The sequence below is a fragment of the Trachinotus anak genome, unplaced genomic scaffold (assembly GCF_046630095.1).
Source record: "Trachinotus anak isolate AG129_WGS33_773 ecotype Australia unplaced genomic scaffold, CSIRO_AGI_Tana_v1 ptg000002l, whole genome shotgun sequence".
NCBI lineage: Eukaryota > Metazoa > Chordata > Actinopteri > Carangiformes > Carangidae > Trachinotus > Trachinotus anak.
The window spans coordinates 27,803,667-27,831,384 of NW_027273853.1; the positions used below are offsets into that span (position 1 = coordinate 27,803,667).

The window sequence follows — 27,718 nt, forward strand, 5'->3', positions numbered from 1 at the left end:
AATGTTGTGAAGTAAAAGTATAATATAACATAAAATGTAAAGTATAAGTACTGAAGTACTTAGTTACTTTCCACCACTGCCCTCTTGCAATATTATTCTTTAATTAGTCCTTTTTTGTTTGTTTTGTTTTTGTTTTGTTTTGATAATTGAGGTTAAATGTCTTTTAAACGGGTCCATAAAATCCTGAGTTTGTTATTTGTGTGAACTGCAATCTTACATTAAAAAATATTATAGCAAATGATGTGGAGATGATTAGCACACTGCAATAAAAGGAAGGTTTGACTACAATGTTAAGGTCAGATCACAGAGTGATAAATGCAGATAAAGTCAGAAACCAAGTTGTGTTCAGTCTGAACTGTTGAGGTGACCCAGTTAGTTCTCGCATCAAGACTCACAAAGACAACAAGGAACCTGGACACAGAAGGAGCTGAATTACCAGCTTTATTTTAATAACTGCTTTATCATTTTACATTTACGAACAAAAATACCCCACACACTCCTTCATCAGGGACAAAATGGTTTTTTCTTCTGAATCAGAGCTCGCAGAGTTAAATCAGTGTCTTTTTTGTTTGTTTTAAAGAACAAAATCAAAATGCAAAATCAATAGGGTTTAGACACAGGGAAAAACAGAACACAGAAGAATGTTATCATGCATGTTATACACTTTTAATTTTACAACTTAAGGAATCTGCAGTTTTTTTAGCCAAAGATCTTCAGTTTTAAAAAGAAAAGTGCTTTTGGCAAACAATGAAATGGTGCTTTACCCACCAAGTGGTCTGAAGTGTGGATCCAGGACTCTAAATTTAAGTTGCAAACATTAATAACAAATTGAAATAAAATAAAATAACCAAGAAGACAAAGCCATCATATACTCTCCATATGATTTCTCCTCAGATAATGAAACAATGATAAACTCCATCCTCTTGACGTCCTTGCAAAATAAAAAATGCTTCATTGATGTAAAAGAAGAGAAACACTTTTCCTACATACAACAATCAACAGTTTGAATTTACGACCCAGACATGTAATAATTTCTGTAAAACCTCTTTTTTGCCACATTTTTGTGATGTTTTAACAGTTTTGAACTCAGTGAATGTACTTTATGGAAACCAATGGGACACATTACAGGAAAATATGATATAAGTGGTTTGAAATCGCTTGAAAGGCAGTTCTGGTAACATGTAGTCTCAATGGACCACTTTTCAGTCACTATTTCATGTTCCATTGCCTGACAACAGTAACAAAAAAACATGTAAATAAGAGCTACTTTATTGTGAATTTGTATGTATCAAATTACTGTATATGTGAGCACAGAAAGGAGTTAAGGGTCAAGTTATGTCAAGTTTCTAATGACATCCATGGTGTCAATTGACCAGATTTTTTTTTTTATTATTATTATTTTTTTTATCTTTTTAAGCCATTATTTGGACAGTGATAGTGGAGATAGACAAGGAGGGCAGGGGAATGAGACTGAGCAAAAGTCCTAGCCTGGATTTGAACCCAGGCCACCACTATAAGGACTCAGGTTTTCATGGACGCAAACAGCCTGCCCGTCAAACGCCGGTACACAGTGGTGTGGATTCTAATGCCATTATTATTACAGGGACTGAAGAATGGGTAGAGTTTGTCAGTGAAGGAGCAGCCAGTAAAGGAGTAGATAAGAGCAGCAGTATCAACGTTATAAAAGGAGACAAGACCTTCCTCATAATCCACGAACACCCCCACCTTCTCAGGCTTTGAGTTCCTTGGCCTCAGAGAGAGACGGGCTGATGGGTTACCAGAGGCAAAGTACTCACCTAACTGCTTCAGACTTACAGTCCAGAAACCATTGCTGGGGCTCAGTGTGACTTCTCTCTTCATGTTGGACCCTGTGGTCACTCCTAAAGTCCACATACATCGTCTTCTAACCTGAACCTCAAAGTAAAATCTTCCTGTGGTGAAACCCTGCTCTGATAACACACATCCACAGTTATCACCCTCTTTTACCTCCTGTTTATCATTAGACTGGGTGGGTTTGGGATGTACAATATCAGGATCAAGTGTCACGTCCACAGCAAACTGCTGGACCTTCCTTAGCTCGGCCTCAAACACTTTCTTTATCTGTTTACTGAGCGTCTCCTCCAGCTGAATCAAAGCTCTTCTCACAGTCCCCTGATATAATGGAGAACGGATGCTGATCTCTGTCCAGTCCTTGGTGGTCGGAGCAGTGTTTAGGGATGAGAAGCTTTGGATCAGGTGGAGGTGGTCTGCAGAGAGTGAGAGCTGCTCCACCTCAGTGCTTCTCCTCATCAGCTCAGAGATTTCCTCCTCCAGCTCTTTGATGAAGCCTTCAGCCTGTATCTCTGTTGCTCTCTGCTTCTCTTTGATCGTCTTGATGAATTCAGCCTGGCTTCTCTCAACAGACGCCTTCAGAGCAGTGAAGACCTGAACACCTTCTACTATTTCTCTGTCTGCATCTTTTTTACTGAGCTCAACTGAGCGTTTGATCTCCTGAAGCTTCAGTCGTCTCTTCTGGATCATCTGCTGAATTTCAGCCTCTGTCTCCTTCAGCTCAGCCTTCTTTCCTTCACATTCTTCTGTCAGAGGAACAACATCATGAGTCTTGTGGTCTGAATAGGTGCAGAGCATGCAGACACACATCTGGTCGCTCTTACAGAACAGCTCCAGCAGTTTATCGTGCTTCGTACACACTCTGCCTTCCAGGTCCTCCACAGGGTCGATCAGCTGATGTCTTTTCAGGCCTGCCATTGTCAGATGAGGCTCCAGGTGAGTCTCACAGTAGGAGGCCAGACAAACCAGGCAGGACTTCAGGGCCTTCAGTTTGGTTCCAGTGCAGACGTCACAGGGAACTTCTCCTGGTTTGGCAGCTTGATGCTCTGAGCTGCTGCAGCTGGCTTCCTGTTGAACTGACTGTCTGAACTGAGCAGCCACCTCAGAGATGAAAGTGTTGACCCGCAGCTCCGGTTTATTGTAGAAAACCTCTATACAGTTGGGACAGCGGTACGGGACATTAATATCCCAGTGGTCAGTGATGCATTTTTTACAGAAGTTGTGTCCACAAGGTAAAGTGACTGGATCAGTGAAGACGTCCTGACAGATGGAGCACAGAAACTGATCCTCAGACAGCCGACAGCTGGCAGCAGACATATCTATACACTGAGGACATAAATGTGAAAAAAAATTATAAATGCAGATCTTTTGATTATTTGTTTAATTACATTAACATATGATTAGTGAAATTATAGGAAAGTCAACCTGAAGAACCAAATTTACTAAGGAAATGAAACAACACAAACAAAACACTATTTCTCAAAATATGACTCAAAATATGATATTATACTTTTTGCACTTAAATCTAGTTATTAATATATTAGCCTGTACAGATGGAGTGATGCATTAACACTTATAAATGACACACATATTATACAGAAGAGAACAACTAGAGAGCGAAAAGAAGCAGCAGGTTCAGCAGGTGGAGGTTCAGCAGGTGGAGGTATGAGGGTTATGTGTATATTAATAAGTGTAATTAAATACACAAATAACTGCAAAATTTAAAAAAATCACATTTATTTATTCCTCTATATTTTTATTCATTTATATATTTGTGCATTTATATGTCCACAGACAGTTATATGTCTACATTAATTTATTTATTCATGTATTCCTGTGCCTGATGGTGGTTCTTGTTCTTAAATAAATAAATGTCGAAATGCATAGATAAATAACAAATAAATAAATACAAGTAAAAATACAGAAACAGCATTTTTTTTCATTACCATTCTTTTTTTCTTGCATTTATTTATCTGTCTAATTATTTACGTCTGCATTTATTTATTTATTTTCATACTTATGGCAGCTTTGGTCCCTCATACATTATCATTTATCACTTAATGGTAAACTCTGTTCCCGTCAGGCCCCTATACAAATGGAACCTGCTCAGGGGAGGGTTAGAAGTTCAGCGTCAGTGAACCCAGAGTTAAACCTGAAGTTATCTATAATATATAATATAATATAATCTCAGAAATTCTGCCTCGTAGTTCAGGCCTTTGGCCCTGGGAGTTTGATTTGACAAACGTCAACAGCGGATGGAAACAGTGGAGCTTTGAACAGTTTAACAGTTGTTTCACCGCAGTAAATGTCGTCAGCTGTACTCACCGGTGCTCAGCGCAGACTCTGCTGTGCTGTTGCTTCAGGTCAGTTTGTCCTCAGACAGAAGCGGAGACTCAGCTGCAGCTCGGAGGAACTTTCACTTTCACTTTCTGCGGTAAAGTTGGACGGATCCCAGATTGGACAGATTGGAGCTTCTCGGTTCACCAACTCAGAACCAAAACGTTGCTGGAGCACGAACGACGCCTCTTCGGTGTAGTTCAGGCAGACGACGAGCTGCAACCCAGTTTCAGTCTGAACGAACCGTCCTCGGAGCTGAGGACATAACATTGACGTGTGTGCGCAGCCAGCTGAGGGAGCAGGGGCCGTCTACAAAGTGCAATAACGAAAACACTTCCCACATAAATGTTCAATAACTTCACTCTCATACACTGTAATGTCACCAAAACACTTATTTTGGAAAAATGCGCTTTTACATCCTTACAACAGTTTCAAACTATTTTTGGTTATACTTAACACTTACTTTGAACAATATCTTTTTTGTTTTTAATATTTAAAAAAAAAATTCAAGGTAAAATTCACATCAAACATAAGATGGCCCTCCTGATATCACATGTTGAAGAGTGCCCTCCCCGTTTCCTCAGTCCTAATTCCTTCAGGCGTGATTTCAGGGTCCCGAGAGACATTTTAATGTCATGAAATGTTGACAGCATATCAAGAATGACCTCATATGTATGTCCTTTGTGAAAATATTGTCCTATAATTTCACTCTCCTCCTCCACTCTTTCAAACTCAGTTTGAAATTTGTGCAAAAACACTATTGAGAGTACACTGAAGAAACAGGAAATGACATGCAGTTGTTGCCAGGGACTCTGTCCAATCACAAATAAGAAGTGTTCGCCCTTTTCGTATTCTGAAATGTCGATTTGTTTTGTGAAATGTTTTGTTTTCTGAAATGACGTTGCATTTCTGAAATGTTATTTTGTTTTCTGAGGTGTTGTTGTGTTTTGACCTTCAGGGCCACCGTACACAACAGTGTATAAGAGTAAAGTCATAAATAATATTCCTAATAAAAAAATCTCCAAAATTGGGAAAAAGCACAGTTTTCCAAGTTAAGCGCTTTAATATAACAATCAGGAGCCCAATAATGTCTGACATGATTTTGGTGACACTACATCTTTAAGAGTGAAGTTATTGAATATTATTCCTAATAAAAAATCACCAAAATTAGGAAAAAGCTATTTTTTCAAATTGCATGTTGTAATATAACAAGCAGGAACCCATTAATGTCTAACATGATTTTTGTGATATCACAGTGTATAAGAGTGAAGTTATTAAATATTTCTGTAAAAGTGTTTTTGTTATTGCTCTTTGTAGATGGCCCCTGCTCACTCCCTTCACAACAGGTTGCACAGAGACTTCCATGTCATTTCTTATTGAAGAGTTATGGAACCGGGAAGTTCAACTCTGTGAATATCTTTCCAAGTTAACTGAAGTCTTTCACTTTCATTTTCAGAAATGAGAAGCTGAAACTCTCCACATATTTCAGTGTTGCTCTGCCTCTCGGTGCAGCTCTGTATATTCAATTCAATTCAATTCAATTTTATTTGTATAGCGCCAAATCATAATATACATTATCTCAAGGCACTTTACAGGGTAAGGTCAAGACCTTACTTTGTTACAGAGAAAAACCCAACAGTTCCCACAAAGAGCAAGCGCTTGGCGACAGGGGGGAGGAAAAACTCCCTTTTAACAGGAAGAAACCTCCAACAGAACCGGGCTCAGGGTGGGCGGCCGTTTGCCTCGACCGGTTGGATTTAGGGGAAGATAGAAAGAGGGGGAGGGGGAGGAGAGGGGAGAGAAGAGAGAGAGACCAGGAACAGCTGTGTCGGTAATGGCGTTATTAATAATAAAGACAGGTAATAGTAATAGTAAAGATGAGTAGTGGTGGATCTGGATCCTGCTGCTCCCGAGGCAGAGATACCTGCAGAATGAGGACAGAGAGAGGGAGAGAGAGGAGAAGCACAAAACTACGGGAGAGAAAAAAAAAAAAAAAAACAAAGTTAATGGCATGAAGTCATTGAGAGAGAGGGGGAGAGAGACAGAAATAGGGAGAGAGCGCCCAGTGAATCATGGGAATCCCCCAGCAGTTTAGCTCTATAGCAGCATAGCTAAGGGATGGGTCAGGACATACCCGAGCCAGCCCTAACTATAAGCTTTACTAAACAAGACAGTTTTAAGCCTGATCTTAAAGGTAGAGAGGGTGTCTGCCTCCCGAACCCACGCTGGGAGCTGGTTCCACAGGAGAGGAGCCTGATAGCTGAAGGCTCTGCCCCCCATTCTACTCTTACTAACTCTGGGAACCACAAGTTGACCTGCATTTAGAGAGCGAAGTGTCCTATTGGGAAAATAGGGAACTATAAGCTCTCCAAGGTACGATGGTGCCTGACCATTAATGGCTTTGTAGGTGAGGAGGAGGATTTTAAATTCGATTCTGGATTTTACAGGGAGCCAATGCAGAGAGGCTAACACAGGAGAGGCGTGATCTCGTTTCCTAGTTCCTGTCAGTACTCGTGCTGCCGCATTCTGGATCAATTGGAGGCTTTTTACTGAATTTTTGGGACATCCTGACAATAAAGAGTTACAGTAGTCCAGTCTTGAGGTAACAAATGCATGAACTAGTTTTTCAGCATCCTTTAGACATAGAATGGGTCTGATTTTAGCAATATTGCGCAGGTGGAAGAAGGCTGTCCTAGAGACTTGCTTTATATGTGAAGTAAAGGACAAGTCCTGGTCAAAAATGACACCAAGGTTTCTGACTGTAGCACTGGAGGCCAAGGTGATGTCATCCAGAGTCAGTATATTATCACATAGTGTATCTCTGAGGTGTTTTGGGCCAATTACAATAACTTCAGTTTTGTCTGAATTTAAGAGTAAGAAATTACTGGTCATCCAGATTTTTATGTCCTTAAGACACGCCTGAAGCTTGGCTACCTGGTTAGTCTCACCTGGCTTCATGGATAAGTACAGCTGGGTGTCATCTGCGTAACAATGGAAATTCATCTGGTGCCTCCTAATAATGTTTCCCAGAGGAAGCATATATAGACTGAAGAGCATTGGTCCTAGCACAGAACCTTGTGGAACTCCATGACTGACTTCTGTGATGATAGAGGAGTCATTGTTAACATGAACAAACTGGAGTCTATCTGACAGATATGACTTAAACCAGCTTAGTGCGGTTCCTTTGATGCCGACCATATGTTCTAGTCTCTGTAATAAAATCTTATGATCGATGGTGTCAAATGCGGCACTAAGATCTAGTAGGACAAGTATAGAGACAAGTCCATTGTCTGAGGCTATGAGGAGATCATTGGTAACCTTAACCAGAGCTGTTTCTGTGCTATGATGGACTCTAAAACCTGACTGAAAGTCTTCAAACAAACCATTCCTGTGCAAGTAATCACATAACTGGCTTGCAACGACCCTCTCAAGGATTTTGGAGATAAAGGGGAGGTTGGATATAGGTCTATAATTGGCTAAAACATGAGGATCAAGAGTAGGCTTTTTAAGTAGAGGTTTAATTACTGCAACTTTAAAAGCCTGCGGTACATAACCAGTTGATAAAGATAAGTTAATCAGACTTAATATAGAGGTGTCAAGTAAAGGAAAAACCTCTTTGAACAACCTTGTTGGAATGGGGTCAAGAAGACAGGATGATGGTTTAGATAAATAAACTGTTGAAGTGAGCTCAGGGAGATGTACAGGAGAGAAACAGTCAAAATATAAGCCAGTTACAGTGGACTCTGAGGCTGCTGACCTGGACAATACATCTGAACCAGCTGTGGGGAGGAGATGGTGAATTTTTTCTCTAACAGAGACAATTTTATCTGTAAAGAAGCTCATGAAGTCATTACAACTGAGGGCTAAAGGTATAGATGGGTCAACAGAGCTGTGACTGTCTGTCAGCCTGGCTACAGTGCTGAACAGAAACCTGGGATTGTTCTTGTTTTCTTCTATCAATGATGAATAATAGGATGTTCTGGCTTTACGGAGGCTTTTTTTATACGCCAACAGGCTGTCTTTCCAAGCCTTTAGAGATTCATCCAGGTTAGTAGAACGCCACCTTCTTTCTAGCTTCCTTGAATTTTGCTTTAAAGCTTGTGTTTCTGAGTTGTACCATGGAGCTAGCCTTCTCTGACTCACTACCTTCCTCCTCAGAGGGGCCACAGTATCTAGAGTTGCACGCAGTGAGGCTACAGTCCTGTCAACAAAATCATCAACCTGTGTGGCTGTGAAGTTAAGAGAGCTGTTCCCTACTGCATTGATACATGGCAGTGGGCTAAGTACTGATGGGATCCTTTCTTTAAATTTGCTAACGGTATTGTCAGACAGACACCTGCTGTAATAGATTTTTTCCCCAGATGCTGTGTAGTCCATGACTGAAAACTCAAATGTTAACAGAATGGTCAGATAAAAGAGGGTTTCTGGGAGAAACTGTTAGGTATTCAATGTCAATCCCATAAGTCAGAACCAGATCAAGGGTCTGGTTAAAAGAGTGAGTGGGTTCATTAACATGCTGAGAGAAGCCAATTGAGTCTAATAATGAATTAAATGCATGACTCAGGCTGTCACTTTCAACATCTACATGAATGTTAAAATCACCCACCATGATAACTTTATCTGTGCTGAGAACTAACTCAGATAAAAAGTCTGAGAACTCAGATAAGAACTCAGAGTCAGGGGCAGGAGGACGATATACAGTAACTAGTAGGACTGGTTTTTGTGTCTTCCAGTTTGGGTGAGACAGACTAAGAATAAGGCTTTCAAACGAATTATGATTAACCTTATGCTTGGGATTCAGTAATAAATTGGAGTGATAAATGGCTGCCACCCCTCCTCCTCGGCCTGTGCTTCGAGGGATATGAACGTTAACATGAGTGGGGGGTGTTGATTCATTTAAACTAACATATTCATCCTGCTGCAGCCAGGTTTCAGTCAGACAGAGCAGATCAATGTGATGATCAGTTATCAGATCATTGACTAGTAGAGATTTAGATGAGAGTGATCTGATATTCAATAATCCACATTTAATTTTCCTGTTATTTGGTTCTGGACTAACAGTTGTGCTAATTTTTATTAGGTTTTCATGTCTAACTCCTCCTCTGTTCACTTTTGATTTATTATATTTAAATGTAGGTGGTGGGGGGACAGACACAGTTTGTAGGGGGTGAATGGCAGCGACTGCTCTAAGAGGCGCAGAGAAGAGTGTAAGACTGCGGCTCTGCCTCCTGGTCTCAGCTCTGGTTTGTCATGGCTTTGATTTCTAATAAACTCAGTGAAGTTTCTAGATAAGAGCGCAGCTCCATCCAGCGTGGGATGTTTGTTTCTAATCAGACCAGGTCTTCCCCAGAAAGTCTGCCAGTTATCAACAAACCCACATCGTTAGCGGAACACCAGCTGATAACCAGCGGCTGAGCGATGACAAGCGGCTTCATGTCCCCGCTGGTCAGGTTGGGGAGGGGCCCAGAGAACACTACGGAGTCCGACATTGTCCTAGCATAAGTACACACCGACTCCACATTAATCTTAGTGATCTCCGATCGGTGTGATCAGGTGTCATTAGTGCCGACGTGTATTACAATCGTACTGTATTTACGTTTATCCTTCTCCAGCAGCTTCAGGTTGGACTCAGTGTCGCTGCTCTGGCCCCAGGAAACATGTGACTGTGGCCGCTGGTGTCGCTAACTTCACGTTTCTCAGAATAGAGTCACCAATGACCAGAGTTTGTTTCCCAGCGGGGGTGTCGCTGAGGGGGGAGAACCTGTTAGAAACATGAACAGGTCGGTGGTGAGCCGTGAGCTTTTGTTTAGGACTCAGCTCTTCTTGTTCCGAACAGTCACCAGCCGCCCTGACCTCCCGGCTGCTCGGGAGCTGCTGGGGGGAGAGAAGGAGCGACAGAAGGAGCCACACCGGGTCGGTCCGCACCAGCTACTGGGGGCTGGCTCACTGGAGAAGCTAAAGATGTGGTTTCATGGTGCTGAGCCGAGATTCCAGATCTCTGAGCCTCGCCTCCATAACTGCGAACAAACTACATTTATTACATGAACCATTATCGCTAAAGGAGGCAGAGGAGGAACTAAACATGAAGCAGGCTGAGCAAGAGAGAGCGGGAGAGGGAGAGACAGAAGCCATCACAACTGCTAAGCTAAAGTAGCTAACAGAGCTAGCGTGTAAACAGCTGTGTTTTAATGAGAATCTCACGAAGAGAAGGAGAGAGCTAGGAGTGATCGAACAGGAGTTCGACAGTACAACAGATAATTAGTGGTTGTGTACAAAAATGCAACTAGGATCAGCTGAATTCAGGGGGAGCAGCAACAAACACAACACCACCAACACCCGGAAGTGACACAATACGCTCACCGCAGCACGCAGCACGCAGTGTCCTGTGTCCTATATGAGGTTATATTAACTTTTTCTTTGACACAAGGTGAACATTTACTTTTTGTTGATCTTTGAGTCTGCCATAGGAGTCTGTTACAGTTACAGCCTGTAGGAAATACAACTATAAACCAACAACATAATAAACAAAAGAGCTTTATCAGGATCAGCAGACTCCAAATCCCCCTTTCCAAAGCTATAACGCTTTAAATCTTTCTCTTACCCCTTCAATTAGAGATGACTGAAAAAAATTTGTGGAATCACATTTTATTCATTGGTAATATTTACATTAACCATGTTTGTTACATTTTTAAACAAGTCAAAGCAGAAGAAAAACGCAATAAACATCAAAATCACTGCATTAAACCCATTTATTTTATTAACTGCCTGGCCTCCAGCTGCAGTTTGTGATAGAGTCCAGTAGAGGGCGACTCAGCTGTCACTTATTCTCTACAAACACTGGTTCAGTTTTCATGTCACCTGCTGAAACATAACTAAAGACAAACTTAAACCTTAAATTGCATTAAATCACCAAACACCACATATAATTAGACATGAGATGACGAGGCTGCAGTAACATTGAAGAGGACTCAGTAACAACAGATACAATAACAGAACAACAGGGAGATATTACATGTACCTAGAGTGATATAATTACATCAGTAGAACCTTCTAAAGTTAAAAGGTTAAAAGGTGTGAAAAGACATGAAAATAAATATTTATAAAGATGTAAATTTAGCACAACGTAGCATGGAACAAAACAACTGAATCAACAGCCATACAACCATCTAAGATTTTTCCATTTGGTTTTATTTATTTCAATAAAATTCCCACAGTGTAAGAAAAAGCATAAAACTAAATTCAGTGGGATTCATAAAAATGAACGTTGGTAAGTTGTGCCAAAATCCATCACTTTTTACATACAACAATCAATATTTTGAATTTATCACACAGACATGTGATTTCTGCAATAGCTTCTTTTTCCACCACATTTTATGGTAGTGAAAGTATTTTATATAAAAGATTAGACTGTATTATAGAGGGTCAATTATCACAGAGTTTTTGCAACAGGAAGATTGTGATACACAAATCTTATCGATGTGTATTTTAAAGGTTCCCTCTTTAGAGTCTTACCTCTACAGCAGTTTGTAATGAGTAGGGTCCAGTTTGTCTCATGGACTTGCACAAGGACGCACGTGCACATGTGACACAACAGACATGAATGACATTCAGTTGATCTAACCGAGGTGATAGAGCGACAAGAAAGGCAGCAGAGAACCAACAAAAGAAAGGTAGAAGACTGCTTCCATCAGTTATACAACTGTGTCAGGAGAATGGTAATACAATCAACACAGTTGGTGTTCAAGGACACACACAACGTGTTCTGATGAGTAACACTCAATGTTTACTCAATGTAAAATTAATCTTGGTTCTCTAATTGAAATACCCAACCAGAATCCAAAACTACCATCATTCACACAGGGACTGAAGAATGGGTAGAGTTTGTCAGTGAAGGAGCAGCCAGTGAAAGAGTAGATATGAGTTCCAGTATCAACATCATAAAAGAAGATCAGACCCTCCTTATAATCCACGAACACCCCCACCTTCTCAGGCTGGGACTTAAGAGAGAGACAGACTGATGGGTCACCAGAAGCAAAGAACCCACCTACCCGCTTCAAACTTAGAGTCCAGAAACCATTGCTGGGGCTCAGTGTGATTCGTCTCATCATGTTGGATTCTGTGGTCACTCCTAAAGTCCATCTAGACCGCCTGCTAACCTGATACTCAAAGTAAAATCTTCCTGAAGTGAAACCCTGCTTTGATAACACACATCTACAGTTATCATTAGACTGGTTCAGTTTGCAATAAGGTTCAAACGTCACGTCCACTACATATTGCTGGATCTTCTTCAGCTCAGCCTCAAACACTTTCTTTATCTGTTTACTGAGCGTCTCCTCCAGCTGAATCAAAGCTCTTCTCACAGTCCCCTGATATAATGGAGAACGGATGCTGATCTCTGTCCAGTCTTTGGTGGTCGGAGCAGTGTTCAGGGATGAGAAGCTTTGGATCAGGTGGAGGTGGTCTTTAGAGAGTGAGAGCTGCTCCACCTCAGTGCTTCTCTTCATCAGCTCAGAGATTTCCTCCTCCAGCTCTTTGATGAAGCCTTCAGCCTGTATCTCTGTTGCTCTCTGCTTCTCTTTGATCGTCTTGATGAATTCAGCCTGGCTTCTCTCAACAGACGCCTTCAGAGCAGTGAAGACCTGAACACCTTCTACTATTTCTCTGTCTGCATTTAATTTACTGAGTTCAACTGAGCGTTTGATCTCCTGAAGCTTCAGTCGTCTCTTCTGGATCATCTGCTGAATTTCAGCCTCTGTCTCCTTCAGCTCAGCCTTCTTTCCTTCACATTCTTCTGTCAGAGGAACAACATCATGAGTCTTGTGGTCTGAATAGGTGCAGAGCATGCAGACGCACATCTGGTCGCTCTTACAGAACAGCTCCAGCAGTTTATCGTGCTTCGTACACACTCTGCCTTCCAGGTCCTCCACAGGGTCGATCAGCTGATGTCTTTTCAGGCCTGCCATTGTCAGATGAGGCTCCAGGTGAGTCTCACAGTAAGAGGCCAGACAAACCAGGCAGGACTTCAGGGCCTTCAGTTTGGTTCCAGTGCAGACGTCACAGGGAACTTCTCCTGGTTTGGCAGCTTGATGCTCTGAGCTGCTGCAGCTGGCTTCCTGTTGAACTGACTGTCTGAACTGAGCAGCCATCTCAGAGATGAAAGTGTTGACCCACAGCTCTGGTCTTGTGGTGTAAAGCCTTTTACACATGGGACACTGGCACTGGACATTAATATCCCAGTGGTCAGTGATGCATTTGTTACAGAAGTTGTGTCCACAAGGTAAAGTGACTGGATCAGTGAAGACCATCAGACATATGGAGCACAGAAACTGATCCTCAGACAGCAGACAGCTGGCAGCAGCCATATCTACAGACTGGGAACATAAATGTGAAGAAGCAAATCTGTGATTAGTTAAACAATTGCAAAGCCAACCTGATATCTGCTATTGCACCCAACCAAGGACCAAATTTACTAAGAAAATGAAGCAACACAAACAAAATAGTATTTGCGAAGAGATATAATAATTTCATCTTGAGCCAAGTCTAGTTTTTAATACATTATCCAGCATTAGCCTGCACACATTAATTGGAAATGAGGAAGAGATGGAGTGATGTATTAAGATTTTCAATCTTTTTTGTTCCGTTTTCTTCTCCACATCTTTCTGTATACTACTAGTTTCAGATTTTTTCATTTTGTGGTGAGAGATCAGTTAACAATCATTACAAAATATTTTTGGTGATATCTCAGCAGCTGTAAGGTGTAGAAAAACTGGTGTCTATGGATTCAGTGGATGATGCTGAAGAGATTGATATGCCCATATCTGTCATTAAAGTTCTCCCACTTTTTGACTTTTTCTCCTACATCCTTGATCCAAGTTTCACCAAACTTGGTGTATATCATGTTTAGACGACCATCAAGACAGACCATATCTTACATTTCACATAACTTGTGTACTTCTTCCATGATTGGGTATCAATGTTGTGTGGGCGTGGTCAAATGAAGTCAAATGGCTATAACCCTGAAATGCTTCATCCAATTGCAACCTAATTTGAATCACTGATACAGACACCACAAACACAACAACCAGTTCCACCACCAGGGGGCGCTAGGGCAAAGAAACAATGTCTGCTTAACAGAAATTACTGCTGCAAGCTTCAAGTTGGCTGCATGAGCTGAGAGCCTGCTGCAGCTGCGAGGAAGCTGCAGATCGAAAGGAGCGAGCTTCAGCAGCTGCAGCTTGCAGCAATCACATGTCTGTCGATACAGAACATTATCTACAGGTTTTCATATACTTATGTATGTCAATTTGTGTATCAGATTTATATTAATTTAGAAAAATGTAGAATATCTATTTAAGAAAAAAAATTATCATACAAGCCCAGTTTCAGTAAAGTTATGTCAGCAAACACACACTCAATAAAATGTTTGCAGAGTCATGTTGTTTGTGTGTGTGTGTGTGTGTGTGTGTGTGTGTGTGTGTGTGTGTGTGTGTGTGTGTGTGTGTGCAGTCTTGAGATCCCTCCCATACAGTTTAACACCCACCACACCATGATTCAGGTGATTCCAACAACTCACATGTGACCTCAAGGTCTTATGAAGGTATTAACGAGACTATTTTTCAATTATAGGTTAAATCAGAGATTCAGCTTGGACAAAGAGAAGGAGGAGCAGGTACAAGGAGTGGCACAGAGAGCTGATGAAATCTTTAAGAAAAGAGGGCATTTCTCTCTATATCCCCCCCCCCCCCCAGGCACTGATTCTGTTTAAAATGTATCCTTTGAGGTTTTGTATCAACAGCAGTAAACACAGTAAATCTTATCAGCTGTACTCACCAGTGTCTGGCACAGACTCTGTTGTGTTGTTGAGAAAAACCTGAAGGATTCAGTTCAGTTTCCTGTAGAAAGAAACAAACTTGTCTCGACTGCAGCTCTGCTGCCACTCGGACAAACTTTCTCTTGACTCTGAAGCTCTCCTTATCTCTCAGCGTTGCTCCGCCTCAGTGCAGCTCTGTGAGGTTTTATTGTCTCTTTACCTTTGAAACAAGGTGAGTCTCAACTTTTGATGATGATCTTTCGATAGGGGTCTATTACAGTCCATTGAGCGTACAACTATAAAGTGAAAACATCCATCTCAAATGACTTTTTTATTGGTGAAATAGCTGGACAGAACAGGAAACAACAACAACAACATGGATGTTTGTATGAGAAGCAGTGATATGTGTCTGTGTTTACTGGACCTGGTGTGTGGAGTGTCTTTATATCTGAAAACACCTCAACCACTGTCACTCTACAATGTTACCTGTGGAGTTACAGTGTGTGTGTGTGTGTGTGTGTGTGTGTGTGTGTGTCACTGGTTATTATGATGAAATGTGGGATATGGGGATCCTCAACTGGTCTGGGATCAGTCAGCTTTAAACTGTATTGTGCATTGTTGACCAGCTGCAGGACTGTATCAATAAAAGGAGAAAAGCAGCAGGAATCTGCAGCAGTACATTATAATTTGAATGTTTCAGTAGTCTTACTACTAACTAATAAGTATCATCTATAATCCATCAAAACATGTATCTTCTTCATGTATATATATGAATTATTATCACTATTATTATTACTTAAGATAGCTACAGCTTTTCTAACTGATTTGAATGTTAATTCCAGGGATCATTTTATTCTATAAATCCCATCAGACACAAAGCTCTTGTTCAAACTTGGGGAAAAAAAATGGAATCTGTAAAACCTCAGTTTTGTGCCTTTTTTTGCTGCTTATTAATTACTGTGAGTGCTGTGCCATTAAATATGGGAAATAGTGAGGGGAGATGAATGAAGAGAATCAACACGCTGCTCTCGCCTTCACTCGTCTGCATTGAGTTTCAATTTCATACAGTACAACCGAATTCACAGATTTTTCTCTGCATGAATACACTCAATCTCAGGACCACAGTTTCTACAATAAGTTATTCTTCTCTTCTTTGCTAACTGATGTAAATTATATTTTAACCAGTGCACAATATGAACTATAACATGAAATAAATGTATTCTTTAACTTATGTATTTTAGCTGACACATTAACTGATTTCTTACAGTTTTGAAATAATGTACAGAAACTCCCTCTCAATGATGAACTTACATGCAAACAATGGCAGAACAACCATCTGGCGGTATGATGGACAATAGCAGGAGCTAGCTTACACAGTGACGGAGCTCGCCTGAAACTCTTACAATATAAAAGTCCAAAATTCACCTCTTTCTCTCACAATAAACAGCCATGACAAAGCAACAATTAACAGTAACCTGAGTTTATTGTGCTTTGTGTACGGTAATTACCTTAAACAAGGGAAACAGCGAGAGGACATGAATGAAGAAACCAACACGCTGCTGCAGCCTTCACTCGTCTGTATTGAGTGGGAAAGGAGCACGGTTCCCCCTACTGGAGCCCTAAGGCCTTACCAACAGATCAACATACAATCAACCCAGACAAAACCCTGTACTACCTATTTCCACTCCTTAAATTCTGACTGCATATTCTCTATAGTAACATCTTAGCAGCATAGTCAAAACAACAATGAAATTATGCCATGGGATACAAAGGATGGGCCTACATAACTCTGAAAGGAATTAAATGAAATTGTTTTAAATTTCTTATCCACAACATGAGTGACCTTCATGAAACCTAAAAAAACAGTTAGATTATGTTTTGCTCTAAATTTGATAATCAAAAAGGAAAACACAGTATCTATGAACAAAACAGGTTTCCTGTTTTATGCTTTTGAAGCAATTACTTGGATTATTAAGTTCACCTTAATTTAATACATTTAGCACATGAAAATTAAAGATAACATCAAATCACGTGAATTCCACTGGAGGAAAAAGTGAGTAAAGTAGTTTTATCTAAGGCTTTCGTCAGAATGATGTCACCACAGTTTGGTTTTTTCCCTGTTTTCTAGTTCTTATTAAATGTCAATGCTGTTTTACCCAGATCAAACCTCTGATGTTAAAATCATATCTATAATCAGCTAGAACATCAGAAAGTCAAGTTCTGTCTGATCACAGCTTTGACTATTTATGTAGAACAGTTCAGGTTGTTTTTATGTCACGTAATACTTCAAGAATTAAATCAGTAATATATAATATTGTAGACTGAAACTATCACAGACTGTGTGCAGTCTGTCTGAATGTTTAATGAGTTGACTTTATTCAGCCTCTCTGACTGGTAAAAGACACTATCAACTAAACAACATTTATCCTGTTAACAACATGAAACCTTCATAGAGCAAAATCCCTGTAATGAAATCAAAGTCTCTCCAGGTTTTCATCGTAGCTTTAAGCCTTAAACTTTACTCCTTCACTGAGAAAAGACTTAAACTTTCACTTTCATTAAAGAAACGTGACCCTGACACGCTCCTTATCTTTCAGTGCAGCTCTGTTAGGTGAGGTTTTATTAGATCTTTGCAAGATTCATTTTTACTTGTTGTTGCCCTTTATTTCTTTCTGTTACAGTCAATGCAAGAAAAGAAAAAACTACTTTATCTTTTTATCAATAGAGTCCAACACCAAAAATCAAAGACTTCACTGGAATCATGTTATATTTATTGATGATATTTACATTAATTATGTTTGTTACATTTTCAAAACAAGTTGTGATAAACTCAACTAGAGGGCGAGACAGCTGTCACTTGTTCTCTGCAAACACCAGTTTAGTTTTCATGTCACCTGCTGACACATAACTAAAGAAAAACTAAAACTTTACATTGCATTAAATCACCAAACACCACATATAATTAGACATTCAATGATGAGGCAGTTACATTAAAATAGCCTCTGAAAAAACAAATGGCAGCTATTACATGTGCTCAGTGTGATATAATTACATCAGTAGAACCCTCTCTTCAATGTTCATGTGATGATACATGAATATATAGGTTTTTAAAAAATCTAAATTTAGAGCCTGATGATCACAAAGCAGCAGGAGATAATTCTGATGTGAAGCACAGTGATTGGGCTTCATAGAGACAATTAGACTACACAGGATAGGAACAGTTTTCAAACAATATTTGCAAGAGAAAAAATCAACATGAAACACTACAGGAAAATATGTTGTAAAAAAAAAAAGCTTTTTTTCTAATGAAATCTAATGTTTCTACTCATTGTAACACACAAAGATTAATGTTGGTGTGGATTTTATCACCATCATTATGACAGGGACTGAAAAATGGGTAGAGTTTGTCAGTGAAGGAGCAGCCAGTAAAGGAGTAGAAAAGAGCAGCATTATTAATGTCATAAAAGGAGACAACACCATCCTCATAATCCACAAACACCCCCACCCTCTCAGGCTGAGACTTCAGAGAGAGACAGACTGATGGGTTACCAGAGGCAAAGTATCCACCTAACCTCTTAAAAAACCTCCACTTCATACATACAGTCCAGAAACCATTGCTGGGGCTCAGTGTGACTTCTCTCTTCATGTTGGACTTTCTGGCCACTCCTAAAGTCCATGAAGACCACCTGCTAACCTGAACCTCAAAGTAAAATCTTCCTGAAGTGAAACCCTGCTTTGATAAGACACATCTACATTTATCACCCTCATTTACCTGTTGTTTAGTACTAGACTGGGTGGGTCTGGGATGTACAATATCAGGATCAAGCATCACATTTACTGCATACTTCCTGACCCTCCTTAGCTCGGCCTCAAACATTTTCTTCATCTGTTTACTGAGCGTCTCCTCCAGCTGAATCACAGCTCTCACCACAGTCCCGTCATATAATGGAGAATGGACACTGACCTGTGTCCAGTCTTTGGTGGTTGGAGCAGTGTTTAGGGATGAGAAGCTTTGGATCAGGTGGAGGTGGTCTTCAGAGAGTGAGAGCTGCTCCACCTCAGTGCGTCTCCTCATCAGCTCAGAGATTTCCTCCTCCAGCTCTTTGATGAAGCCTTCAGCCTGTATCTCTGTTGCTCTCTGCTTCTCTTTGATCGTCTTGATGAATTCAGCCTGGCTTCTCTCAACAGACGCCTTCAGAGCAGTGAAGACCTGAACACCTTCTACTATTTCTCTGTCTGCATCTTTTTTACTGAGCTCAACTGAGCGTTTGATCTCCTGAAGCTTCAGTCGTCTTTTCAGGATCATCTGCTGAATTTCAGCCTCTGTCTCCTTCAGCTCATCCTTCTTTCCTTCATATTCTTCTGTCAGAGGAACAACATCATGAGTCTTGTGGTCTGAAACAGTGCAGAGCATGCAGATACACATCTGGTCGCTCTTACAGAACAGCTCCAGCAGTTTATCGTGCTTCGTACACACTCTGCCTTCCAGGTCCTCCACAGGGTCGATCAGCTGATGTCTTTTCAGGCCTGCTATTGTCAGATGAGGCTCCAGGTGAGTCTCACAGTAGGAGGCCAGACAAACCAGGCAGGACTTCAGGGCCTTCAGTTTGGTTCCAGTGCAGACGTCACAGGGAACTTCTCCTGGTTTGGCAGCTTGATGCTCTGAGCTGCTGCAGCTGGCTTCCTGTTGAACTGACTGTCTGAACTGAGCAGCCACCTCAGAGATGAAAGTGTTGACCTGCAGCTCTGGTCTTGTGGTGTAAAGCCTTTTACACATGGGACACTGACACCTGACATTAATATCCCAGTGGTCAGTGATGCATTTGTTACAGAAGTTGTGTCCACATGGTAAGGCCACTGGATCAGTGAAGACCTCCAGACATATGGAGCACAGAAACTGATCCTCAGACAGCAGACAGCTGGCAGCAGCCATATCTACAGACTGGGAATAAAAATGTGAAGAAACAAAACTGAAAAAATCAAAACTATGCTTAGTGAAATAATTGAAAAGCCAACCTGATATTTGCTATTGCACCCAAGGATCAAATTTACTAAAAACTGTGGCAACAAAATAGTCTTTGCTAAAAAATATAATAATTTAATCTTGAGCCCAGCCTAGTGGCTTATCCAGCATTGGCCCGCACACATTCAATGGAAACGAAGAGTAGGTCCTACTATGTCGTGATGGTGCCACCATGTGGTGAAAGATCAGCTAACAACCATTAAAAAAAGTGTAGAGTCATGCTGTGTGTGTGTGTGTGTGTGTGTGTGTGTGTGTGTGTGTGTGTGTGTGTGTGTGTGTTTGTGTGTGTGTGTGTGTGTGTGTGTGTGTGTGTGTGTGTGTATCTGTGTGGGAGGGATCTCAGTTACTTACAATTCAGTCTTGAGATCCCTTCCAGGAAATTTAACACCCACCACACCATGATTCAGGTGATTCCAAACAACTCACATGCTCTTCAGAAGGAAGAGCAGGTACAAGGAGAGGACGATGACACAGAGAGCAGAGAAACAGAAAGATCAAATCTGCTCTCCAGACACCAAGTTTTTTTAAAATGTCTCCTGGTTACGGCCTCGGGTGGGAACTTTTGAGGTTTTGTGTCAACAGCAGTTGTTCCAAACACAGTAAATCTTATCAGCTGTACTCACCAGTGTCTGGCACAGACTCAGCTGTGTTGTTGAGAAAAACCTGAAGGATTCAGTTCAGTTCTTCTTTAGAGAGAAACAGAGACGTGTCTCGACTGCAACTCTGCTGTGGCTCAGATGAACTTTCACTTTCATTTATGGAAATGAGAAGCTGAAACTCTTCCCTTCTGTCAGTGTTGCCCCGCCTCAGTGCAGCTCTGTATGTGAGGTTATATTGACTCTTAACCTTTATCTTTATCTAAAACACTTCATCTTTTGATTAATAGACTCCAAAACCCCCTTTATAAAAGTGTGAAGTTTTACATTTTACTCTAACCACTACCTACATTTACATTAATTATGTTTGTTACTTTTTCAAACAAGTTGAAACAGAAGAAAAAAACAATAAACATCCAAGTCACTGCGTTAAAACTCAGTCTATTAACTGTCTGATATGCAGTTATGCCACTGCAACTCTTTTCTTTATACACAGCATGTCCCTGTGTGACCTCCAGCTGCAGTTTGTGATAAACTCCACTAGAGGGCGTCCAGCTGTCACTTATTCTCTACAAACACTGGTTTAGTTTTCATGTCACCTGCTGAAACGTAACTAAAGGAAAACTTAAATTTAACATTACACTAAATCAGCTTACACCACATATAACTTGACATTCAGTAATGAGGTAAGTAAAACAAATGGGAGCTATTACATTTGCCAAGAGTGATATTCAGATGCATGCTATTCAGATCTCCTAGTTTCTTTAGCAGTTAGCCATGACTCTCCTCTCTCCCTCCCTCTTCCCTGCTCTCTTTACTCTGTGTGTTGGATTTTTAGTTATTCCTCTACCTCCTTTAGTAATAATGATACATGTGATGAAAGTAGCTTACTTAATGACAGCGAGGCTCAGTGTACAGGAAGTGCTCCTCTGCTTCCCTGCTGTTCCGAGCAGCTGGGAAACCAGAGCGGCTCAGTAGACTGCCTATAACATGGGGTGTAGCCCTGAGCCCCCAGCTGGCATCCATACACAGTCCATTCATGTACCAGGTTTATACCCAGTTTGTTTGAAACAAGTCTTTAAATCTAGCGACAAGATGGCAACACTGCAGGTTGTAAACACCCTGCTTATTGAACCCGTTTGTACCAGATAAGTGGTGGAAATATCAACAGTCAGTCAGTCAGCCAGTCAGTCAGTCAGTCAGTCAGTCAGTCAGTCAGGAACTGCCTCACTGTTGCAGTCCTGCCAAGAAAAGGGGATACAAGTGCAGTTTCAGTTAAGCTATATTAACAAACACACATTCAATAAAGTGTTTGCACAGTTGTGCTCTTTATATGACTTTGGGTCTGAGGGATCTTCAAACTGCATTGTCCCAGGGCATCTTAACAAATATTCATATTCACTCATGTGATGACTCATATGATGGCCAGGTGGAATGCCAGTCAGTCAGCCAGTCAAATTCATAAGAGATGAAAGTTAGACGTAATTATGATTGTAATTGTTGTATTTATCATGTTGCTGTGGTCATTACTTTTTTGTCTACAGAGTTGATACTAAAAATGGATGACAACTCATGGCAGTAAATTTGTTTCATTATATTTTTTTTATTTGTTTATTTTTCTTTTATGGTGGAATAATATTGCAAAAACAGCTGATATACTAAAATCATTCTGTAAATCTTGAATTAAAAAACAATTTTAAAACCATACAAATTAGGTTTACCTCGACCAAATTTAACCCTAAAATTATACACATTGCTCACATCATTACCCATGGGTATTACTATTGTTATCTTCACTGTTACAATCAGCAGTCAACAGTATATACAGCTATATACAGTCCCTGGTTGCTCCCTCTTCTCCCCCTTTCAGACATTTTTGTCATTGGGCCAAAACAGCAGAATTATTGGCTTCTGTCTGGTTTTGGAGTTTTAAAAGTAGTAAAGTAAGTAAAACTTCTTGAAAAATTACTCTAATAAAAAACTACTCTAATACATACAAGGTGTAGTTGGCCAGAATTATTTCCTAGCACTATAAAACTAATAGTTTGTCCAAGAGAACAACATGGGGATTTATAATTAGTACTTTCACTTCCCAGCATGATTTTTAAAAACTTAACCTGTAGTCGTTTAAACACATTTAAACTTTTCCAGGGAGATTTGGAGTTTATTTCACTCCTGAATATGTAGTATCTGACTGGTGACAACTCCATTTGAGGAATTCCTCAGATGTCACCTGTTCTCTAAATCTAAATTTAGAGCTTGATGACCACATACCACAGAAAACAAATCAACTGAATTAACTGACCTACAAACATCAAAATTCTTTCATTGGGTTATATCTATTTGAATATTATTACCTCAACATCAGAAAAAAACATTTAAGAAAATTAATGTAATGCGTGCAAGCTCTTCTATACATACAACAAGTTTGAATATAGTACCCAGACCAAATGATTCTTTCAAAAGGTTCTGTTTTTCACCACATTTTTTAAGATAGTGAAGGTTCTTAATATAAACTAATGGACTACATTAGATAAAATCAATTATCACAGATTAATTGTATCAGGAAGAAGCAATTAAACATATTACAACATGATGTAAATATTTTCATAACTGGAAAAGCAGAATCGTAAGCATGCATGATTTGACACATAAAATGTTGCTGTAAGTATATAACCATACATAAATTAAAATACCTAAACATTTTAGCAAAAATGTTGTACAATGTTAAATAAAATGAACCAGTCCTCCAACCTGAACAACCATATATGGTGAGGTGGGATTGGCTTTGTGACCCTATGTGAATTTGTGGTTTTGCGAATCGATGGATGGACAATCACTGATTAAAGCTCTGATACTTACAGGTCTACGTGACAGATCTGTTTTATCAGTCTGCACGGTAGCTAGCAGCCCTCTCTTTTTCCCCTGCATCTGTGTGTGTGCTTTGTAACCAGACTTATGTGTGTCCTCTCTGGGTAACTTGGCTGGCAGTGGAAAGTCCGAAGGAGAAGAGCCAAAAGAGAATATATTCTTCTTTGCTACTGGTGGTACTGTCAAGGTAAGTAGGGGAGAAGGGGTTAGAGCGCCAAAAGAAAATGGTGATGCACTAACAAGGTGGATTTTCACACCATCATTCCAACAGGGACTGAAGAATGGGTAGACTTTGTGAGTGAAAGAGCAGCCATTAAAGGAGTAGATGAGAGCAGCAGTGTCAACGTCATAAAAAAAGATCAGACCCTCTTCATAATCCACAAACACACCCACCCTCTCAGGCTTCAGCTTCAGAGAGAGACAGACTGATGGGTCAAAAGATGCACAGTACCCACCTCGCTGCTTCAAACCCACAGTCCAGTAACCATTGTTGGCACTGAGTGTGATTTGTCTGCTCACGTAGGACACGGTTGTCACTCCTAAAGTCCATGTGGACCACCTGCTAACCTGAACCTCAAAGTAAAATCTTCCTGAAGTGAAACCCTGCTTTGATAAGACACATCTACAGTTATTTAACTGGGTGGATTTGGGATGTATTTTATCAGGATCAAGTGTCACGTCCACTACATACCGCTGGACCCTCTTCATCTCAGCCTCAAACAGATTTTTCATTTTTCTACTGAGCGTCTCCTCCAGCTGAATCAAAGCTCTTCTCACAGTCCCCTGATATAATGGAGAACGGATGCTGATCTCTGTCCAGTCCTTGGTGGTCGGAGCAGTGTTCAGGGATGAGAAGCTTTGGATCAGGTGGAGGTGGTCTTCAGAGAGTGAGAGCTGCTCCACCTCAGTGCATCTCCTCATCAGCTCAGAGATTTCCTCCTCCAGCTCTTTGATGAAGCCTTCAGCCTGTATCTCTGTTGCTCTCTGCTTCTCTTTGATCGTCTTGATGAATTCAGCCTGGCTTCTCTCAACAGACGCCTTCAGAGCAGTGAAGACCTGAACACCTTCTACTATTTCTCTGTCTGCATTTAATTTACTGAGCTCAACTGAGCGTTTGATCTCCTGAAGCTTCAGTCGTCTCTTCTGGATCATCTGCTGAATTTCAGCCTCTGTCTCCTTCAGCTCATCCTTCTTTCCTTCACATTCTTCTGTCAGAGGAACAACATCATGAGTCTTGTGGTCTGAATAGGTGCAGAGCATGCAGACGCACATCTGGTCGCTCTTACAGAACAGCTCCAGCAGTTTATCGTGCTTCGTACACACTCTGCCTTCCAGGTCCTCCACAGGGTCGATCAGCTGATGTCTTTTCAGGCCTGCCATTGTCAGATGAGGCTCCAGGTGAGTCTCACAGTAGGAGGCCAGACAAACCAGGCAGGACTTCAGGGCCTTCAGTTTGGTTCCAGTGCAGACGTCACAGGGAACTTCTCCTGGTTTGGCAGCTTGTTGCTCTGAGCTGCTGCAGCTGGCTTCCTGTTGAACTGACTGTCTGAACTGAGCAGCCACCTCAGAGATGAAAGTGTTGACCCGCAGCTCCGGTCTAATGCAGAAAACCTCTATGCAGTTGGGACAGCGGTACGGGACATTAATATCCCAGTGGTCAGTGATGCATTTGTTACAGAAGTTGTGTCCACAAGGTAAAGTGACTGGATCAGTGAAGACCTCCAGACAGATGGAGCACAGAAACTGATCCTCAGACAGCAGACAGCTGGCAGCAGACATATCTATACACTGTGGAAAAAATTTTGAAAAATCAAAATTGTTATTACAGATCCTACGATTATTTGTGTAATTACATTAACTTAGTTCCTTTATCACAGGATAAACTGAACCTTCCTTTATAAAAGAAGAGGAGATAATCATCCAAAAATTCCTTGTGGCAGCAACATTTAAAGCGACACATCATTGTAGTTTCATCCCGGTAGAACTACACAAATTTAAAAGGGACAGAGCTCCTTTTGTATGCTTTTAACATAATGCAAAACTTATGGAAATCCTTGCATGACTGGCTGAGCTCCACATCCATACATACATTTCTTCTCTTTCAAGTCCAAGATGATTCCATTAGGAGTCATCCCGAAAAACTAGCATGTTGAATTTATACATAACAATATTATAATCGCAAATAAATAATAATAAATGAAATATAAATATAAATATAAATATAAATGAATCGTTTTCTTCTGCTCCCCTTCTTATTTTTATTTAATTAGAATTGTAATGGCTCTACTTTCTCTGCTTGTGTACTCCTTTCACGTTATCTTTTTTCACTTTATTTTATTTAAATTCTGTAACAGATTTGTGGATTTTTCTCAATTTGCACAGATGGTTTGAAGAACTCGCTGGTGCTCTGTTTGTCTGTCTGTGCGACGTCAGTGTTTCATCGTGCAGTGACCTAAAACTCACAGAGCAAAATGATTTTACTGAGTGTCAAATTTACGGTGTTAGATACTGTAAGAAACTCATTTACTATTAGGTTTTCAGGGAGATTTTTTAAAGAAATACAAGTGTGATTTGATGTTATGATATTGTAATTTAACCCTGTGAGCCACTGGAGTGAGACAGGTACACGAGACATTCAACTAACTTCAAAGGTAAGATATGGTACGGTCCACTTTAGGGGTGCCTGATAATCGTATCACAAGACTTTTCCAGTCACAACTGGAACCCGAGAAAAAATGGTTAGGAAAGGTTTTTCTTGACCACAGCCCATGATTCATGTGATCCTAACATCTCATATATGACATACATGATTTTCAAGGCGTTTTATAACATGTAAATGACTGAGGAAGACTTTGTATAGCACTTAAAAACACCACGACCTGGATGATTGAGGATCTTCACAGATACTGAGTCCAAAACAGGGACTCAGCTTGGACAAAGAGAAGGAAGAGAGAGAGAATGAAGACACAGAGACCAGAGAAACAAACAGATGAAGATTTCTCTTTACAACTCCACCCAGGCGGTCGGAAACTTTTTAATTTTTGCATCAATAACAGCTGTTTCACACAAAAAATGTTATAAGTTGTACTCACCAGTGTTTGGCACAGACCCTGTTGTGTTTTTGAGGAAAACCTAATGGATTCAGTTTAGTTATTCTTTAGAGACTTTTCTCAACTGCATTTCTGCTGTTGCCACACTTTCATTTAAAGAAATGAGAAACTGAAACTCTCCTCTTATTTCAGTGTTGCTCCGCCTCTGATTGCTCTGTAGGTGAGGGTTTATTGACTTGTTACCTTAAAAACAAGACAAGTTTTAATTTGTTGATCTTTGCATCTGTCTGTTACAGTCTGTACAACATAACAAAAGAGGTCAGAGCAAGAAAAGAAAAAACACTTTATCTTTTAAATGTTACTCAAATCATTTGTTAAGGCCAGTCTGGGAACCCAAATGCAGCACTCAGGAAAGGAGAGGTGAGTATGAACCAATGAGTGAGTGAGTCTTGTGGTCTGAAACAGTGCAGAGCATGCAGATACACGTCTGGTCGCTCTTACAGAACAGCTCCAGCAGTTTATTGTCCTTCCTACACACTCTGCCTTCCAGCTCCTTCACAGGGTCGATCAGCTGATGTCTTTTCAGGCCTGACACTGTCAGATGAGGCTCCAGGTGAGTCTTGCAGTAGGAGGCCAGACAAACCAGGCAGGACTTCAGTGTGAGATAAAAGTGTTGACCCACAGCTCCGGTCTAATGTACAACACCTTTTTACAGTTGGGACAGCGGTACTGGACATCATCACTCCAGCTCTGCTTGTCACAGAAGTTGTGTCTACAAGGTAAAGTGACTGGATCAGTGAACACATCCAGACAGATGGAGCACAGAAACTGATCCTCAGACAGCCGACAGCTGGCCGCAGCCATATCTACACACTGAGAACATAAATGTGAAGAAAAGAAACAAAATTGTAAATGCAAATCTTTTGATTATTTGATTAATTACATCAAACAATGATCAGTGGAAGGAGCAGTAAGCTGAATTCCCTGCTGTGTTGTTGTGAAAAATCTGATGGATTCAGTTTAGTTTTCCTTCAGAGAGAAACAGAGATTGTCTCGAATGCAGCTCTGCTGTCACTCAAACTTTCATATGACATTGAAACTCTCCTCATATTTCAGTGTTGCTCCACCTCTCATTGCAATTCTGTAAGTGAGGTTTTATTGACTCCTTATACCTTTGAAATAAGATGAATTTTTACCTTTT

At 40.6% G+C, this 27,718-nt stretch overlaps 4 protein-coding genes across 5 annotated transcripts; all 4 read right to left on the minus strand.

The window, feature by feature from the left end:
- Nucleotides 1-428: 428 nt before the first annotated feature.
- Nucleotides 429-26,662, minus strand: LOC139607154 (E3 ubiquitin-protein ligase TRIM39-like). Of its 2 annotated transcripts, none has more exons than XM_071459832.1 (2): nucleotides 26,560-26,662; nucleotides 429-3,156 (listed from the first exon to the last, which is right to left on the minus strand). In XM_071459832.1, the coding sequence occupies exon 2, from the start codon at nucleotides 3,145-3,147 to the stop codon at nucleotides 1,522-1,524; it is 1,626 nt and encodes a 541-aa protein (XP_071315933.1). In that variant the 5' UTR covers nucleotides 3,148-3,156; nucleotides 26,560-26,662; the 3' UTR covers nucleotides 429-1,521. The 2 variants fall into 2 exon arrangements, with proteins under 2 accessions (XP_071315933.1, XP_071315926.1); XM_071459825.1 differs by lacking the exon at nucleotides 26,560-26,662 and adding an exon at nucleotides 4,156-5,683.
- On the minus strand, nucleotides 10,565-14,609 carry LOC139607174 (E3 ubiquitin/ISG15 ligase TRIM25-like). Its single transcript, XM_071459856.1, has one exon. It carries the CDS (start codon nucleotides 13,527-13,529, stop codon nucleotides 11,955-11,957), a length of 1,575 nt encoding a protein of 524 aa, XP_071315957.1. The 5' UTR covers nucleotides 13,530-14,609; the 3' UTR covers nucleotides 10,565-11,954.
- LOC139607167 (E3 ubiquitin-protein ligase TRIM39-like) lies at nucleotides 17,732-20,762 on the minus strand. Its single transcript, XM_071459845.1, has 2 exons — nucleotides 20,624-20,762; nucleotides 17,732-19,919 (listed from the first exon to the last, which is right to left on the minus strand). The coding sequence occupies exon 2, from the start codon at nucleotides 19,908-19,910 to the stop codon at nucleotides 18,303-18,305; it is 1,608 nt and encodes a 535-aa protein (XP_071315946.1). The 5' UTR covers nucleotides 19,911-19,919; nucleotides 20,624-20,762; the 3' UTR covers nucleotides 17,732-18,302.
- Nucleotides 21,013-26,683, minus strand: LOC139607146 (E3 ubiquitin-protein ligase TRIM39-like). Its single transcript, XM_071459813.1, has 2 exons — nucleotides 26,560-26,683; nucleotides 21,013-25,255 (listed from the first exon to the last, which is right to left on the minus strand). Exon 2 carries the CDS (start codon nucleotides 25,244-25,246, stop codon nucleotides 23,393-23,395), a length of 1,854 nt encoding a protein of 617 aa, XP_071315914.1. The 5' UTR covers nucleotides 25,247-25,255; nucleotides 26,560-26,683; the 3' UTR covers nucleotides 21,013-23,392.
- Between the last annotated feature and the right edge of the window lie 1,035 nt (nucleotides 26,684-27,718).